The sequence below is a fragment of the Equus quagga genome, chromosome 7 (assembly GCF_021613505.1).
Source record: "Equus quagga isolate Etosha38 chromosome 7, UCLA_HA_Equagga_1.0, whole genome shotgun sequence".
Lineage (NCBI taxonomy): Eukaryota > Metazoa > Chordata > Mammalia > Perissodactyla > Equidae > Equus > Equus quagga.
In genome coordinates, this window is record NC_060273.1 from 34,351,587 (window position 1) to 34,365,191 (window position 13,605).

The following is a 13,605-nucleotide window of genomic DNA, read 5'->3' on the forward strand; positions in this document are numbered from 1 at the left end:
AATTTCAGCTGTATGTGGGAAATGCTAATTTTAAAATCTGTAACTGGTCTGAATCATTAAGAAATATAAGTAAATTTATTGCTGAGCTCAGCTAATCCACGGCTGCCTGTTACTCATCCTTAGGATTCCTGCTCTAAAACTTCGATGCTAATTTCTTAGTGAAATACTAATTACTGGTAAAATACTTAAATTAGATTCATGATCCCTTTGCTATCGTTATTACACTCTTGATTTGCTGAGCGAATGTTTTCTTTAGAGAGAAAGAAAAGTTTCGTTTTAGGTCATCCTTTCCGAATTTCCACAATGTCCTGATTAAGAGGTTTGGCCGGTTGGTAGTACGGTGAGCATGGACCATCCAAAGACATTTTGATTCTCTCCTGTTGTCACATTGGTTGACTGTTTGTATTCAACTTTCAGGTCAAGGGAAATAGCCTTTGAAGCGCAAACGTCACGTTACTTAAATGAATTTGAAGAGCTTGCGGTCTTAGGAAAAGGTGGCTACGGAAGAGTGTACAAGGTTGTTTGACCTACTACTCAAATAAATGTATTTTGAGAAGTTGTTTTCATTAATGTTATTTAAAGTGCTGAAAGGAAAGTTCCTAGAAATCATAAATATTTACTTTTCAGTGAGATTTGTCTTTTATAGGGAAGGGGGCAGGTTCACGTTTTTTCCTAACTACATTGGTAGTTTAGGTGGATTCTGGAAACTTTGAGTTTTTGTTCTCTAGTTAATTTTTATTAAAAATGTATTACTGGGGCCAGCCCTGTGGCTGAGTGGTTAAGTTCCCACGCTCCACTTTGGCAGCCCAGGGTTTCGCTGGTTTGGATCTTGAGTGCAGACATGGCGCTGCTCATCAGACCATGGTGATGCGGCGTCCCACATGCCACACTTAGAAGGACCCACAACTAAAATATACAACTATGTACTGGGGGGATTTGGGGAGGAAAAAAAAGATTGGCAACAGTTTCTTTATTCAGCTGGAATTTAATGGCACAATATACTTTGTCTTTTCCTCTACTTTTTAGGTCAGGAATAAATTAGATGGTCAGTATTATGCAATTAAAAAAATCCTGATTAAAGGTGCAACTAAAACAGATTGCATGAAGGTATGATTTAAAAAATTTATTTGTTTTGAAAAATTGAGTATTTAGGTCCTTTTGAAAGAGTTACATGTTTATGTGTGTATATATTTGGCAAATGGTGGTATGGATTGCCAGTTTACTAAGAATGGGGACAGTAAAATAAACATCAAAACTAAATTTTTATTTGACTTAATTTTTTTTTTAAGCTACTTCAGATTGACCATATTTCAGGGTCATTGCTGGGGAAATTAATTTTTTAGGTAAATTATTCACATACAATACAACTTGTTATGAAAAAAACGTGAGCTGAATTCGGATCCCAGTCTTCTCCCTGACATGCCATGTGGTCCCGGGCAAATGACCTAGTCCTCTAAGCCGCTTCTGTCTCCCGGCTTTGAAATAGTGCTGACAACAGGGGTTTCATTTACCTTGGAGGACTGGACTTCCTCATAGGCATCAAATGAGAGAATGATTATAAATGAGCTATGAGAAGTAGGAAGTGCTGTATGCACGTAAGCTATTTAGTTGCTATAACAATTGCTATTTGTCTCTCACAAAAATATTCCCATTATCTTAACATAGTTTAGATTTTTTGGGCAGACGGCTTTTTGTTATTTTGCTCTGGAACAAGGTAGTATTTGGGACCATGAACGTGTAACAAATTATCAGTAAAAGCCAGAACTGAGTGTGTTTCTTCTTTAGGTACTCCGGGAAGTGAAGGTGCTGGCGGGGCTCCAGCATCCTAATATCGTCGGCTATCACACCGCTTGGATAGAACACGTGCACGTGGCCCAAACGCAAGGTAAGCCATTTTTGATGGTATAGTTGAAGGGCCGGCGGACTTTAGCCAGGGGGCCAAATCTGGCCCACGCCTATTTTTATGCATCCCACAAGCTGAGAATGCGTTTGTACATTTTTAAATAGTTAAAAGGACTCAGAAGATTAATATTTTGTGAAAATTTTATGAAATTCACATTTCAGCGTCAATAAATAAAGCTTCTTAGAACAGAGGCTCGTTCGTATGTATTGTCCGTGGCTGCTTTTGCTCTGCAGTGGCAGCCTTCATAGTTGCAGCAGAGTCCCATAGGGCCCCAAGACCCTAAAATTTTTTTTTTTTTTTAAGATTTTATTTTTTTCCTTTTTCTCCCCAAAGCACCCCGGTGCATAGTTGTATATTCTTCGCTGTGGGCCTTCTAGTTGTGGCATGTGGGACGATGCCTCAGCATGGTTTGATGAGCAGTGCCATGTCCGCGCCCAGGATTTGAACCAAACAAACACTGGGCCGCCTGCAGCGGAGTGTGCGAACTTAACCACTCGGCCACGGGGCCAGCCCCAAGACCCTAAAATGTTTACTCTCAGGTGCCCTACAGAAAGTCTGCTGACCCCTGCTGTAGTGGAACAGCTCTGTTTCTGGGAGTTCCTAAAATGTGCCAGTCATTGGAGTAAGCTGCTTGTGTTGTATTTTGCCAGAAAGTCATGACATTTTAGACCTGAGGTCTCATTTAGTATTATTGGTGTATTTTAGCTCTGCCTTTAACTATAAATTAGAAAACTGGGCTTCTTGAAGATTTTCTATGGTTTTTGTTCAGCAGATAGGATTTCTCTTCAGTTGCCATCCCTGGAAGTGATCTCTGACCGGGCGGACGAGAGGTATGTGGACTGCTGTGTGCATTCTACACACAGAACATTACCCGCTGTCACCTGCATTGGGTTGATTGCCTTCGCTTTTTGCTACTAGCTGCCCAGGAGTGTTTTAGACTTTCTTTTTGCTTATTTTCATTACAAAGTGTTAAATTATTTCTTCCTCTTAGATATTTTCTGTCAGTGTTTTACATAAATGTTGCTGCTAGACAGATTCGATGCCATTTTTTTCAGGAGTTTACCAGCGAGATTCATAGAAACCTGAAGGAACTGTTGAGTTACTCTGGATCTTTTTTCATATTGATTTTTATCTTTACTGTTTTTTTTTTCCCTCCAGAGATCAGTATGATGTTAAAAATGATGAAAGTAACGGCTCATCCATTATCTTCGCCGAGTTCACCCCAGAAAAAGAAAAATCTTTTGGAGAATCTGGCGTGGAAAATCAGAATAACAGATTGGTGAACTACACCAGCAATTTAATCACAAGAGACAGTGAATTTGAATCATCCAGTGAGCTCCAAGGAAATGGCTTGGCTGATTTGTCTTCAAGATCCATTCTTGAGCATCAGCTGCCCCCTAGGCATAATTCAGACTTAGAAGAGAATTTCACGTCCACTGAGGAATCTTCTGAAGGAAAGTTAAACTTGTTGGGGCAGACAGAGGTAGAGTACTTCCCACAGCCTGCTGATGTAATGTTTCCCCGTGATGATCATATAAAGGACTGTGATTAGCTGTGGCCTTCCCTCTTCCTCCGCCGACTGCCCACCTTGCACTCCTCCCTCTCTGCTTCTGCCCTGTGTTCACTCTCTTCCTCCCACCATGTTCCCTCCTGACATCCAGCCCTTGTATTTCGTCATCCCACCTTCAATTAGTTGACGCCCCCAAATCCTCTTCTGGCCTCCCTGTCTGGTCAGTTCCCCCTCTGGGTATTCCCGTATGTGTACCCCGGAGTCGGAAGCATTGTTCACAGTCTATTTCTGATGGACATTAGCATCATGCTGTAAAAATGTATTTATGCAGAAAGATTTCCTCTGTTGTGGAGCATGGCTTTAGGAGAGTGTCCTGGTAGGATCACCAAGCCAGTTTTCTGCATGCTCTGGCTGAAGGTTACGCTGATAGGCTGGTGAGGCTCCACGTACTGTCACCAGCATTGAGTATTAGTATTAAAAAGACGTGAACATTAACAGGGTCTACATGTGATCTGTCCAGTTGGGATTATAAAGATATGCCTTCTACATATGCGCACACAGAATTAATTCTTCTTGTTCAGGAATATGTGGCTCTGTGAGGGTGTTTTTATGTGAAGCATAAACTTTGAACAGATTCACCTGAGTACCAAGGAGCTGAGTCTGAGGGATTTTTAGTCAGAATTGTTTCATTTCTCTGATGAAATGTGGAAAATTCTCCTGAATGCCTAAATGAGTGGGCTCCAGTGAGCTTCATTTTTGCTTACCTTCGCCTTGAGCAAGTTACTCGTGTGTGCAGTGTGAAGCCAGCCAAAGTGTGTATATACTTTGGGGTACACATAAAGTAGTAGAATACTGTTCAGCCATTCTTTGATACTTTATCTGAGCTGTCAAAACTGTTTACGTCGTGAGCAGACCCGACAGTTTCAGGCCCAGTGGCTCAGTGTCACATTTGAGAGCTCCTGCCGTTTGACACCTGCCTCACCCCAGCTGGGCCCACCCCTGGCCCCCTGGATCATGACACACCATTTTGTATATGGCTTTACTTCTCTGTCTCCCTCCCTAGACTTTGGGCTTCTTGGGCAGGCCTGTGTCTATCGTCTCTGTCCTCAGCCCCTAGCCCTATGCTTGGCCTAGAGTGAGCATTTGTTGACTAAATGCATAACGTGAGCAAATCGTGCAGTCGGGAGCCAGCGGTGTGTCCCCCCAGGTGCAGTACCATCTCATGCTGCACATCCAGATGCAGTTGTGTGAGCTCTCGCTGTGGGACTGGATCGCCGAGAGGAACAGGCGCGGCCGAGAGTGTGTGGACGAATCTGCTTGTAAGTACCGCGTGGGTCTGCGAGCACTGGGCTGGGAGATGAGGATGGAGTTAGAGCTGCCTTCTGCCTCCAGCTGCTTTGGAGTGGGGAAAAATTCACTTCTTCTAAACCAAAGAAACAGTTAGCTTATTTCAACATAGGTATTTGGAAGTTAATTTTCTCTGTGATGGATCGTAGTTTGTTGGTTTAAGTTGTGCTATGCTAGAATTTAGGTTAATGATTTGGGGACTGTAAAAAATTTTTTAAGGAAAAAACTTACATGCTTGTTCTATTTTTTTAACTTGAAAATGTGGTACTCTTACCAAAAAAACCAGAACACCTTTAAAGAAACCCTTATAGAAGGGTATGTGGTGTGAAACTTGTCTCCGTCAAGATGCAGGTGTGCCTCCCTCCCTGCAGTTATATATCCTCTGGAAATCCTCTGTTAGGTTAATATTTTTGAATTATAACACTGGTTCTCAGCTTAGGCTGCACATTGGAATCACCTGGGGAACTTTTAAAATAAATGTTGTCAATAAATGAGAAGAACTTTACAGTAGGGAAACCTGACAGACACCACCTCAGCCAGTGATCAAGGCCAACCTTGACAGTGCGAAGTTGTGTTGATAGATGTGCCCTTGATAAGGTGTGGCGAGAAGGGCACTGTATCTCTGTGGGCTTCCTCCCAGAAACCCATGTCCCAGCCCTATCCTGAGAGAGCGTCAGACACTTCCCAGCTGAGGGACGATCTGCAGAATCCCTGCCCGGTGCCTCTCAGAACTGTCAAGGTCATCGTAAACAGAAGTCTGAGAGCTGTCACAGACCTGAGGAACCTCAGGAGACAGGACACCTGAATGTAATGTGGTGTCCTGGGTGGAATCCTCGAAGAGAAAAAGGACCGTAGGTAAAAACCAGGGAAATCTGAATAAGCCGTGGACTGTGTCAGTATTGGCGTGTTAGCTGTGACCGACGTCCCATGCTAAGTCAGATGTTAATGACAGGGAAAACGGGGTGTGGGGTCAGTGGGAACTGTCTGTACTGTCTTCTCAATTTTTCTGTAAATCTAAGACGGTTCTAAAAAATAAAGTCTGTTTTTTAAAAAGGGCATTGTCTAGGACCACACCAGTCATTTTTTATATAATTGGTTTAGGATAGGGCGTAGCCTTTGGTATCTTTTTTAAAGTTCTCTTGATAATTGTAATGTGTAGCCAAAGTTGAAATTCACTGTATTAGATTATCAAAATAGGGGACACAAGTGACCTGTTTTTAAATAAAGGCTAAACTAAATATCCGTCGTTAGTCATTTGCTTTTCACTTCTGATGATACTATATCCCTTTATTTGATCTAAAATGTAGGTCTGTTAACCTGCTCAAAATCTTAGACTAGCTTCCAGTGGAGTCAGAAACGTAACATCGCCCTCCAGTGGCTTCTTGACGCCCCTCTGTTTACCGTGTAATCAGGACGTGCCAGGCTTTGCTCAGTTCCGTCGTGGCAGGTGTGTGGGGACTTTTCAGTGCCCTGGGAAGGGCACTGCTGCTCTGCCTGCTGCGTGGGCATTGTAGTGCTCTGTGCCGATGTCTTTATGGCAAGGAGGCTGGTTTACTGCAGTCCTGCATGCAGTCAGTCTTTAAACTTCCTTTTGCCGAATGAGTCCCTAATGAAGGACGGGCTGAGAGCTCTGATTTACACCATCCGGTACAATAAGCCTGTCAAAGCAGTGAAGGCAAGATACGTATGATACTGCTAGCACGATGTGTATTTTTCTTGTAAAAATATTTTGAGAAGTTTTAACTTGGTAGTATGCTAGCTCTGTGTATAGCTCTCCATCAATTACGTTTTTATGTTAGTCGTTCCCAGCAAGCCCCTGAGTGATCGGCTGCCTTTGAATACTGGCTCTAGTCCTGACTGGCTATAAGGTTTTGGGCAGGTTAGCGAACTGGTCTCAGTCTTTTTCCTCACCTGTTAAATGTGGGTCGTCCCCATTTTGTGGGGCTGTTGTGAGGATTCGAGCCGGCAGTGTGAGGGAGGTAGCACTGGGCGAGTGGAAACTGTTCTCTCTGGGTCCGGTCCGCGTGTGATTACCGAAGCCTCTAACAGTTGCCCCCCACTGGGGTGTGTTAGGTGTGTTAAATTGAGAACCACATTAGACACAGACCAAAGGAGGGTAGTTCTGAATAGTTGTGAAAATCAAAAAGCCCTTCTTGCATTTCTACCCAGACAGGAGGTTAGTCACTTCAGTGTGAAGGGGCGTCATAGTGGAGGTGCTGGTAGTGGAGCCATTGTTTTTACACACACACAAACACACACACAGACACACACACACAGACACACACACACACACACAGTTTTCTGTTTTCTCAAGTACTTGAGATCTCTAAGTTATAAGCTAGATAGTGTGGAAGGAGAGTGTGGAGCCAGCCCTGATGGTGTCTAGCTGTTAATTTTGGTGCTGTCTGCTTCGGCGGCCCAGGTTCGGTTCCCAGTTGCAGAACTATACCACTCATCTGTTAGCAGCCGTGCTGTGGCAGCGGCTCGTATAGAAGGACTTACAGCTAGAATGTACAACTATGTACTGTGGCTTTGGGGAGGAAAAAAAAAGAGTGGATTAGGTTTGAGCTGTAGGCTCATTCAAGGAGGAGAAGGGAACATGGAGTGTTCTTGTGCTTGGAGGTAAACAATAGGTTTATGATTTAAAATGACTGAATAGAGAAGAGCTACCAAGTTCTTATTATATTACTAAGCTTACTTGGCTGGAAAACTCTAGGATTATTTTTGTTCATCAGTTTTTGTTTGTTGTAGTCCTACAAAATCTCTCCACTCTCTAAATTCACATGTTCTCACATTAATGGACGAAATAATTGATTTATTCCCCCCCGCCATTTGTCAGTAAATTATATTTCATTTGTCAGTAAATTATAGTCCGTTGTTTGTAATAATGTCTTTAATCCACAGTGGCCAGGTTTTAGATTTATTAGCATTAAACCGCAGGATGTGAAGGGTTGAAGGGGACGTAAACAACATCTGATTGTTTACAAAGTAATTAATACAGGGGCTCTGAGTGAAGCGAGATGTCCTCACTTTCTGGTGACACAAAGTCCATCACCTGTTGGGTGCCAGTTTGTGATTGTTTCTTTGCTAGCTGAGGAGCCCTCCCTGCTAATTTTTAGTCTGAAACCATTTTGGACTGTTAACTTTGTTGAAAATCGGAATGTTATGTTAAACTTAATGCGTTCAACATTTAGATGTTAATGTAATGAGTAAAAAAAATTAGAGAAATAAAACTTTTTTTTTTTTTTTTTTACTTCAAGGTCCTTATGTTATGGCCAGTGTTGCAACGAAAATTTTTCAACAATTGGTGGAAGGTGTATTTTACATACATAACATGGGAATTGTACACAGAGACCTGAAGGTAAGGGGAGGCTAAATGCTGTTCTCAGGGTTGACTTGGCGCGGGTTCATTGACTCAAATGAGATTATGTGCCTTAGTTCATTACCTTAGGAGCTTATCATTACTTTTATATAAGACGTCATTCCATAGGTCCAGAAGGTGAAAACTTTAGATTGAGTTTAAAGGCAGTAATCTGTGAGCATTTGGAAATTCTCTGTTTTTCAGGTAGTAAGTATGCTCTGAGTACTAACATAATTGATGATGCTAAATGTATTTAATGCTGACAGAAATACTCATATATTATTTCACCAGTGAGGTAAAATCGGTTTCAGTAATTATCCGTCTTAAAGGAAATTTAACATGGGAAATTTTTTTCTGCTGTTTTAAAAATCCATAATGACTATTTGAATTTTTATTCTCTATCCAGACTACCCAGAAAGAGAGAAAATATATTTAGCTTTTTGGCTGAGAGTTTTAAATTAATTTGCTTACTTTTTGGGCAAAAATTAAATTATGGGAAATGCATTTAAAAGAATATTTAGGAACAAAAAGTTAATAGGCAAATCATTTTATTTTTCAAAAGAGATTTAAGAACCAATAGTTTGTACATTTGGGATGTATAAAGCAATGGGTTAAGTGTTTTCTGGGTGCATGTCTAACCAGAAAATGCGATTTGAGTTACTGAAACTCCATGGCACTGTGAAACTTCGAGATCTTATTTCAAGAGGTAAGCTAAGTCATAATAACCATAGACAGAATTCCATATCTTCCCTGGGAGAAGTTGCTTCACGTGTTGTTTGTATTTCTCGCCATAGATATTTCTGATGTTTCTTTTACAGATGTCCTCTAGGGATAAGGGTTTTTGTGATAACTTTATTAGGGTTTCCCTTAAGAGGTGGAATTCTGGGAGCATGATTCCGGCGGGTAGAGTTCCTTGGTTGTTGGTCAGTCTCAGAGGGTAAGAGCGGTAAAGTAGCCTGGCCAGAAGCACCGTGTCTCTTGTATTGGAGCTGCGCTGAAGGTACATATAGATCGGAGATTCCCCGTTTCTTGTTAAGATGTTGACATTTGCTTCAAATTCGAGCAAGAGGTTGATTATTGCCTCTCTGCCTCCAAAACATGCCTCGTGCATCGCGGTTTGACCTTCGTGGTCTTGGGCGTTTACTTTGGCTCCGTGGATCAGCAGCAGGCGGATGCAGCTCACGCCCGCGGCCAGCAGTCGGCCAGCTTTCCCTGACGCGGTACACACCGCCAGCTTAAGGGCCGTGTTCCCCGTGGAAGACACGGCACAGTTCACGTTGGCTCCACAGGCGATCAGCGTTTCCATCATCTCCTTGTTCAGTATGTCTGCAGCCATGTGAAGGGGCGTCATGCTGGATTCATTAATAGCATTGACATGGGCACCATTTTGGGCTAAAATGGAGAGGACTGGATAGGTCCCATATATTATGGCCAGGTGGAGGGGTGAATGTTTGTTGCTGTTGTCTACTCGTGCGTTCACCTGAGCTCCGTGTTCACACAGAATGCGGAGACACCTTACGGCGTTGTTCTGAATGTCTGTCAGGATCCTTTGGATCCTGTTCCCCGGTTTTGTCCACGTGGTAGAAGTGATGGGCCAGTGCAGGAGCATCAGGTGAAGTGCCGTGAGGCCTCTTGTGTCCCTGGAACAGAGGTATTGATCGCAGGTTACCGCAAATTCACAGTGGGAATGGCTCTACTCGAAGAGTTAGTGCTACAGAAGGCAACGTTTATTTAAAGTAATGCCCCGTAATGACTTGAAAGAAGTGTTTGAAAATCTGCACTGCTGTTAATTTCTCAGGATATCACAACATTTTAGGAGGACAGGGTGGTATGTGTCACAGCATGGAGGGGCCCAGCTTCCTCCAGCAGCTGTCTCCATGTTGGTACTCCTGCTGGGGCTGCGACCTCCTCAAGGCTCTATCTTAGTGATTTCTGCACCCCAGCGCCTCGCACGGTGCTGTGCTGAGGCAGCAGCCGTTCAGTAAAATCGTGAGGACTTGAGTGTGATCTGGTATTAGCAGAGAAGTGAGCCACACCTCGGTGCTTAGTGGCTCCCGTCTGCTCGTCTGCCTGGCGTTTTCACCTGCGTGTGTCGGGAGAATGGAGGACAGGGCGTGAAGCTGGAGAGCCGCTGTCACTGTGGAGTTAGTGACACCACAGCTGCTTCATTCCCTGCTCCAGCCCAGGTGGAACGAGTGTTTTACAACCTGGCGCTTGTCTACTCCTTTCCTGAAACCTCTCAGGATTGCCTCCAAAATTCCTTTATGTTGGCAGAGAAAAGGGAACCTATGACAAACATCCGACTGCTCCACCGGAATGAGAGATGGTTTCAGTCCCCGTGTTTATTTAGTATGAGGCCCTGCGCTAGGGCTGTGGTGAAGCAGCAGGCAGGCCCTACCTGTGCAGAGCTGACAGTCTAGCATGGAAGACAGTAAACATATTTAAACAGCTGAGGAAATATGGCAAGTGGGCAAAGTCCTAGGGAGGTGTGACAGCCTCACCCGGGGACAGCCTGCGGTTTGAAGGGTGGGAAAGGGTGCGCTGAGGATCCCCTGAGGAGGAGGGGCCGACGTGGTGATGGCCATCGTGGAAAGACTGAGAGGACCTGCAAAGCTGGGGTGGGGTGCGCCGTGTGGCGCAGGGGGCGGGTGAGAGCAAGACAGGTCGGCTGGGCTCTTGGGAGCGTGGTTAAGGATTTGGGCTTAACTTTCTTTTAATGTGGTGGGGGCAAGAAGTTGTGTTATTTTTACGCCATGTGATTCTTTCGTTCATTCAGGTACTGTGTGTTGGGCACTTACTAAATGTCAGGCCTTGGGTTAGGTGGTGAAGATACATTGGTGAGCAAGATAAACTTCTCTTTCATGAAGCGTACTTTCCAGTGGAGGGACATAAATAAGAAAATCCGTTGCCTCTTTGCATTCTCTTGTTTTTCACACCTAACGTAGGTTGTTAACCTCCCTGTGGGCTGTGACGAGGACTTCGTGCATTTTCTACGCCGCCATTGCTGTGCGCTTAATACTCAGGATGCTGTATATGGGCTGACTGGTTTGTGTTCCTGCATTATTTCCAGCTTTTCAGTTTCTCATCTAGTCAGTAAAGAAATGAGTTCGTTCAAACATGATAATTTGTAGTCCATAACCCGTCAAGAATGGATGAGTCCAGACAGGACTGGAAAAAGGAACATCTCAGTCATGCCTATCATTTGCAAATGGTGGCCTGTCGAGTTACCTTACCTTACTTCCGGGTCAGCGCCGTGTTCTAACAAGCAAAGCAAACTCTGTGCCTTGCGGTATTCGGCAGCCAGGTGAATGGGGACAATGGACTGCATCTGCTTCAGGGGAAGAAACCAGTACACATTACAAGGAGCCCTGGGTCGTTAGAAATAGTAATGGTGTTAGCTTGCTATTTCAAAGGAAACAAGTGTGTTTAGTATCTCATTGGTTCCATATTTTTCTGGTATATGCATTGAAATTTTCCTTTTCTTTTGCGTGTTTTAAATGACCCCAAACCGGTGAATTACATATTCTAAAACCTGTGTATTATATAAATGCAAATTTGTCAAGGCAACAGAAATAACTTACTGAAGCTTTGAAAGTGGATTCTTGTGAAGAGCTCGTAGTGTTAAAATTAATGGTAATTGCTGTCAAGTCACTTAGTTCTTTAGTTAATCCACAGGGTGATTGACAAGGAGGTTTGTGTTTTTTAAAGCTTTGCCAAAGTCATAGTATCAGTAGTAAAACCTGCCTTTTCAGGGTTTCAAAGATAAAGCAGCATATGTTCTGTCTATGATTAGCAGAGCTGTTTATGCCAGTTCTTCAAATATATATATATAAGTAGTGGCTTTACAGCATGACTGCGAGATAAGGGGAGAGGGTGGGGTAAAGGAGAGAGTGACTTTTTGAAAACAATTTTAGTTATAAAGGTGCTAATCGTTGCATAAAAATTCAGAAAATGGAAAAGGAGAAAAAAAATTTCATCACGTGGAAGTAATCACCGTTGGTTTATTTGAGAAGATGACATTAATGTTCTTCCAACCAAATGAGCTCAGACTGATTGCTCGCATCCGTTTGTGTGTGATAACTGAGAGGGAGACCCTGCAGACTCAGGGCACTGCTCTGGATGGCAAGTGCGCTTGAGATGTGCTGCCGAGCCTCGGGCCTGGTGGGGGCCAGTGAGGTTCGATCAGTTCCCGAGAATGAGGTGGTGTTCCTTCCGAGGCATCACGTCTTTTTTAAAAGCGAGCAAAGAGCGGGTACCTGGCTCAGAAGTAATCTGTAGCTGGAGGAGTTGGCCAGAATGGTCATGGGCTGGTTGACAGGGTGGCTTCTTAGAAGCCCCTGGATCGCGGTGCAGTCTTCCCTCATGATGGCTTCATAGAGTTTGCTGTGCAGCGCCGCACATGGGTCTTCTTCCGGCGACTGGCCACTGTCCGCCACCTGCTTCCTGCTGCCTCTCCTGGGTATGTTACCCATGAGAAGAGCTTCAGAGTGAGGACTTATGAGTTCAGGGGCAACCTGTTACGGAATCAGCCAGTTTCAGTGTCTTTATGATTCCTTCAGTCCAGTTCTAGAACTATTCTAGAATTGTCGAGAATTGTATCCGTGAACACGATGCGTTTTTATATTAGAGCCAGACTTTTTCAGACTTTGCTCCTGTATCATGTAGTGCCAAGTGTAAGCACGGCTTTTAGGATGTTCTACTCAAGCACAAAAACTCACCCAGGTTATCTTAATTAACGCACAAGATCATTTCTGTTTTCTCTTCCCATTCAGCTATAGTTTAAAAAAGCTAACAAAGCTAAAACAGAGGAATTTATACATTAAAATTAGTACATTTAAAGTAAGAAACCCCAGCTTCTAACCTGAATATTTTTTAGTTTTTAGTGGGATCCCCTCCTCCCCCCAACACAGGTGCCCTTTTTCGCTGGCATAGGAGTAGTTCCATTGGGAGATGTTTAGGGTCTGTGATGGTTGCTTAAACAGAGCTAAATGTATACCTCTGTAGTGTGACCTGGTCGTTCCCAACCCTGGCTAACGTAGAAGAATCATCTGGGAGCTTTTAAAAATTAGCAAAATTTTTTTTATTAAAAAAAGAAAAAGTCTTTGACTTGTTAGAAGGAACAGGAGTTTTTAAAAGCTTGTAGGGTGATTCCGATGTCCAGTCAGGGTGGAGGAGCATTTGTGTACAAGCATGCTCTACGTTAGTGGTTCTCAAACGTGGAATAAACTGGGGCCTTTAAAATAATGCTGATGTCTGCGTCCACCCCCAGGAATTCCAGCTTAAGTTAGGTCTGGGGAGTGGCTTGGACATTGAGATCTTTCAAAGCTCCCCCAGTCATTCTAATGTGTGGCTGAGTTTGAGAACCACTGCTCTCATTTTTAATTTTTGAGGGGCTACTTGCTCCCGAGTTGAAAACTCTTGACAGCCACATTTTTTTACTGTTTGTTTTAAGAACATGAAGGAATCCATTTGTTCTGTTTGTTT

General features: G+C 43.4%; 2 protein-coding genes across 3 annotated transcripts in view; one reads left to right on the forward strand and one right to left on the reverse strand.

Moving 5' to 3' along the window:
- The window catches only part of EIF2AK1 (eukaryotic translation initiation factor 2 alpha kinase 1), a 28,630-nt gene that overhangs the window by 10,182 nt on the left and 4,843 nt on the right, over positions 1-13,605 (forward strand). The window contains exons 5-11 of one of the 2 annotated variants that reach the window (XM_046667433.1): positions 418-517; positions 1,027-1,107; positions 1,786-1,885; positions 2,673-2,733; positions 3,062-3,386; positions 4,621-4,732; positions 8,021-8,121. In XM_046667433.1, the coding sequence (XP_046523389.1) occupies positions 418-517; positions 1,027-1,107; positions 1,786-1,885; positions 2,673-2,733; positions 3,062-3,386; positions 4,621-4,732; positions 8,021-8,121 (880 nt within the window). The remainder of the gene's footprint in view (positions 1-417; positions 518-1,026; positions 1,108-1,785; positions 1,886-2,672; positions 2,734-3,061; positions 3,387-4,620; positions 4,733-8,020; positions 8,122-13,605) is intronic. The other variant, XM_046667435.1, reaches the window with a different exon arrangement.
- Positions 8,718-13,600, reverse strand: ANKRD61 (ankyrin repeat domain 61). The gene is made up of 3 exons (XM_046667470.1): positions 12,378-13,600; positions 11,355-11,452; positions 8,718-9,761 (listed from the first exon to the last, which is right to left on the reverse strand). Exons 1-3 carry the CDS (start codon positions 12,591-12,593, stop codon positions 8,816-8,818), a joined length of 1,260 nt encoding a protein of 419 aa, XP_046523426.1. The 5' UTR covers positions 12,594-13,600; the 3' UTR covers positions 8,718-8,815.

What these genes read in the sequence shown, in the direction of transcription:
- ANKRD61 (XM_046667470.1), bottom strand. Translation starts at nt 12,593, where the DNA reads ATGGGTAACATACCCAGGAGAGGCAGCAGGAAGCAGGTGGCGGACAGT. An exon ending in ACAGATTACTTCTGAGCCAG is followed by an intron (nt 11,453 to 12,377) that starts GTACCCGCTCTT and finishes CTTCCCCTGAAG; the next exon opens with CAGATGCAGTCCATTGTCCC. An exon ending in GGCGCTGACCCGGAAGTAAG is followed by an intron (nt 9,762 to 11,354) that starts GTAAGGTAACTC and finishes CCTCTGTTCCAG; the next exon opens with GGACACAAGAGGCCTCACGG.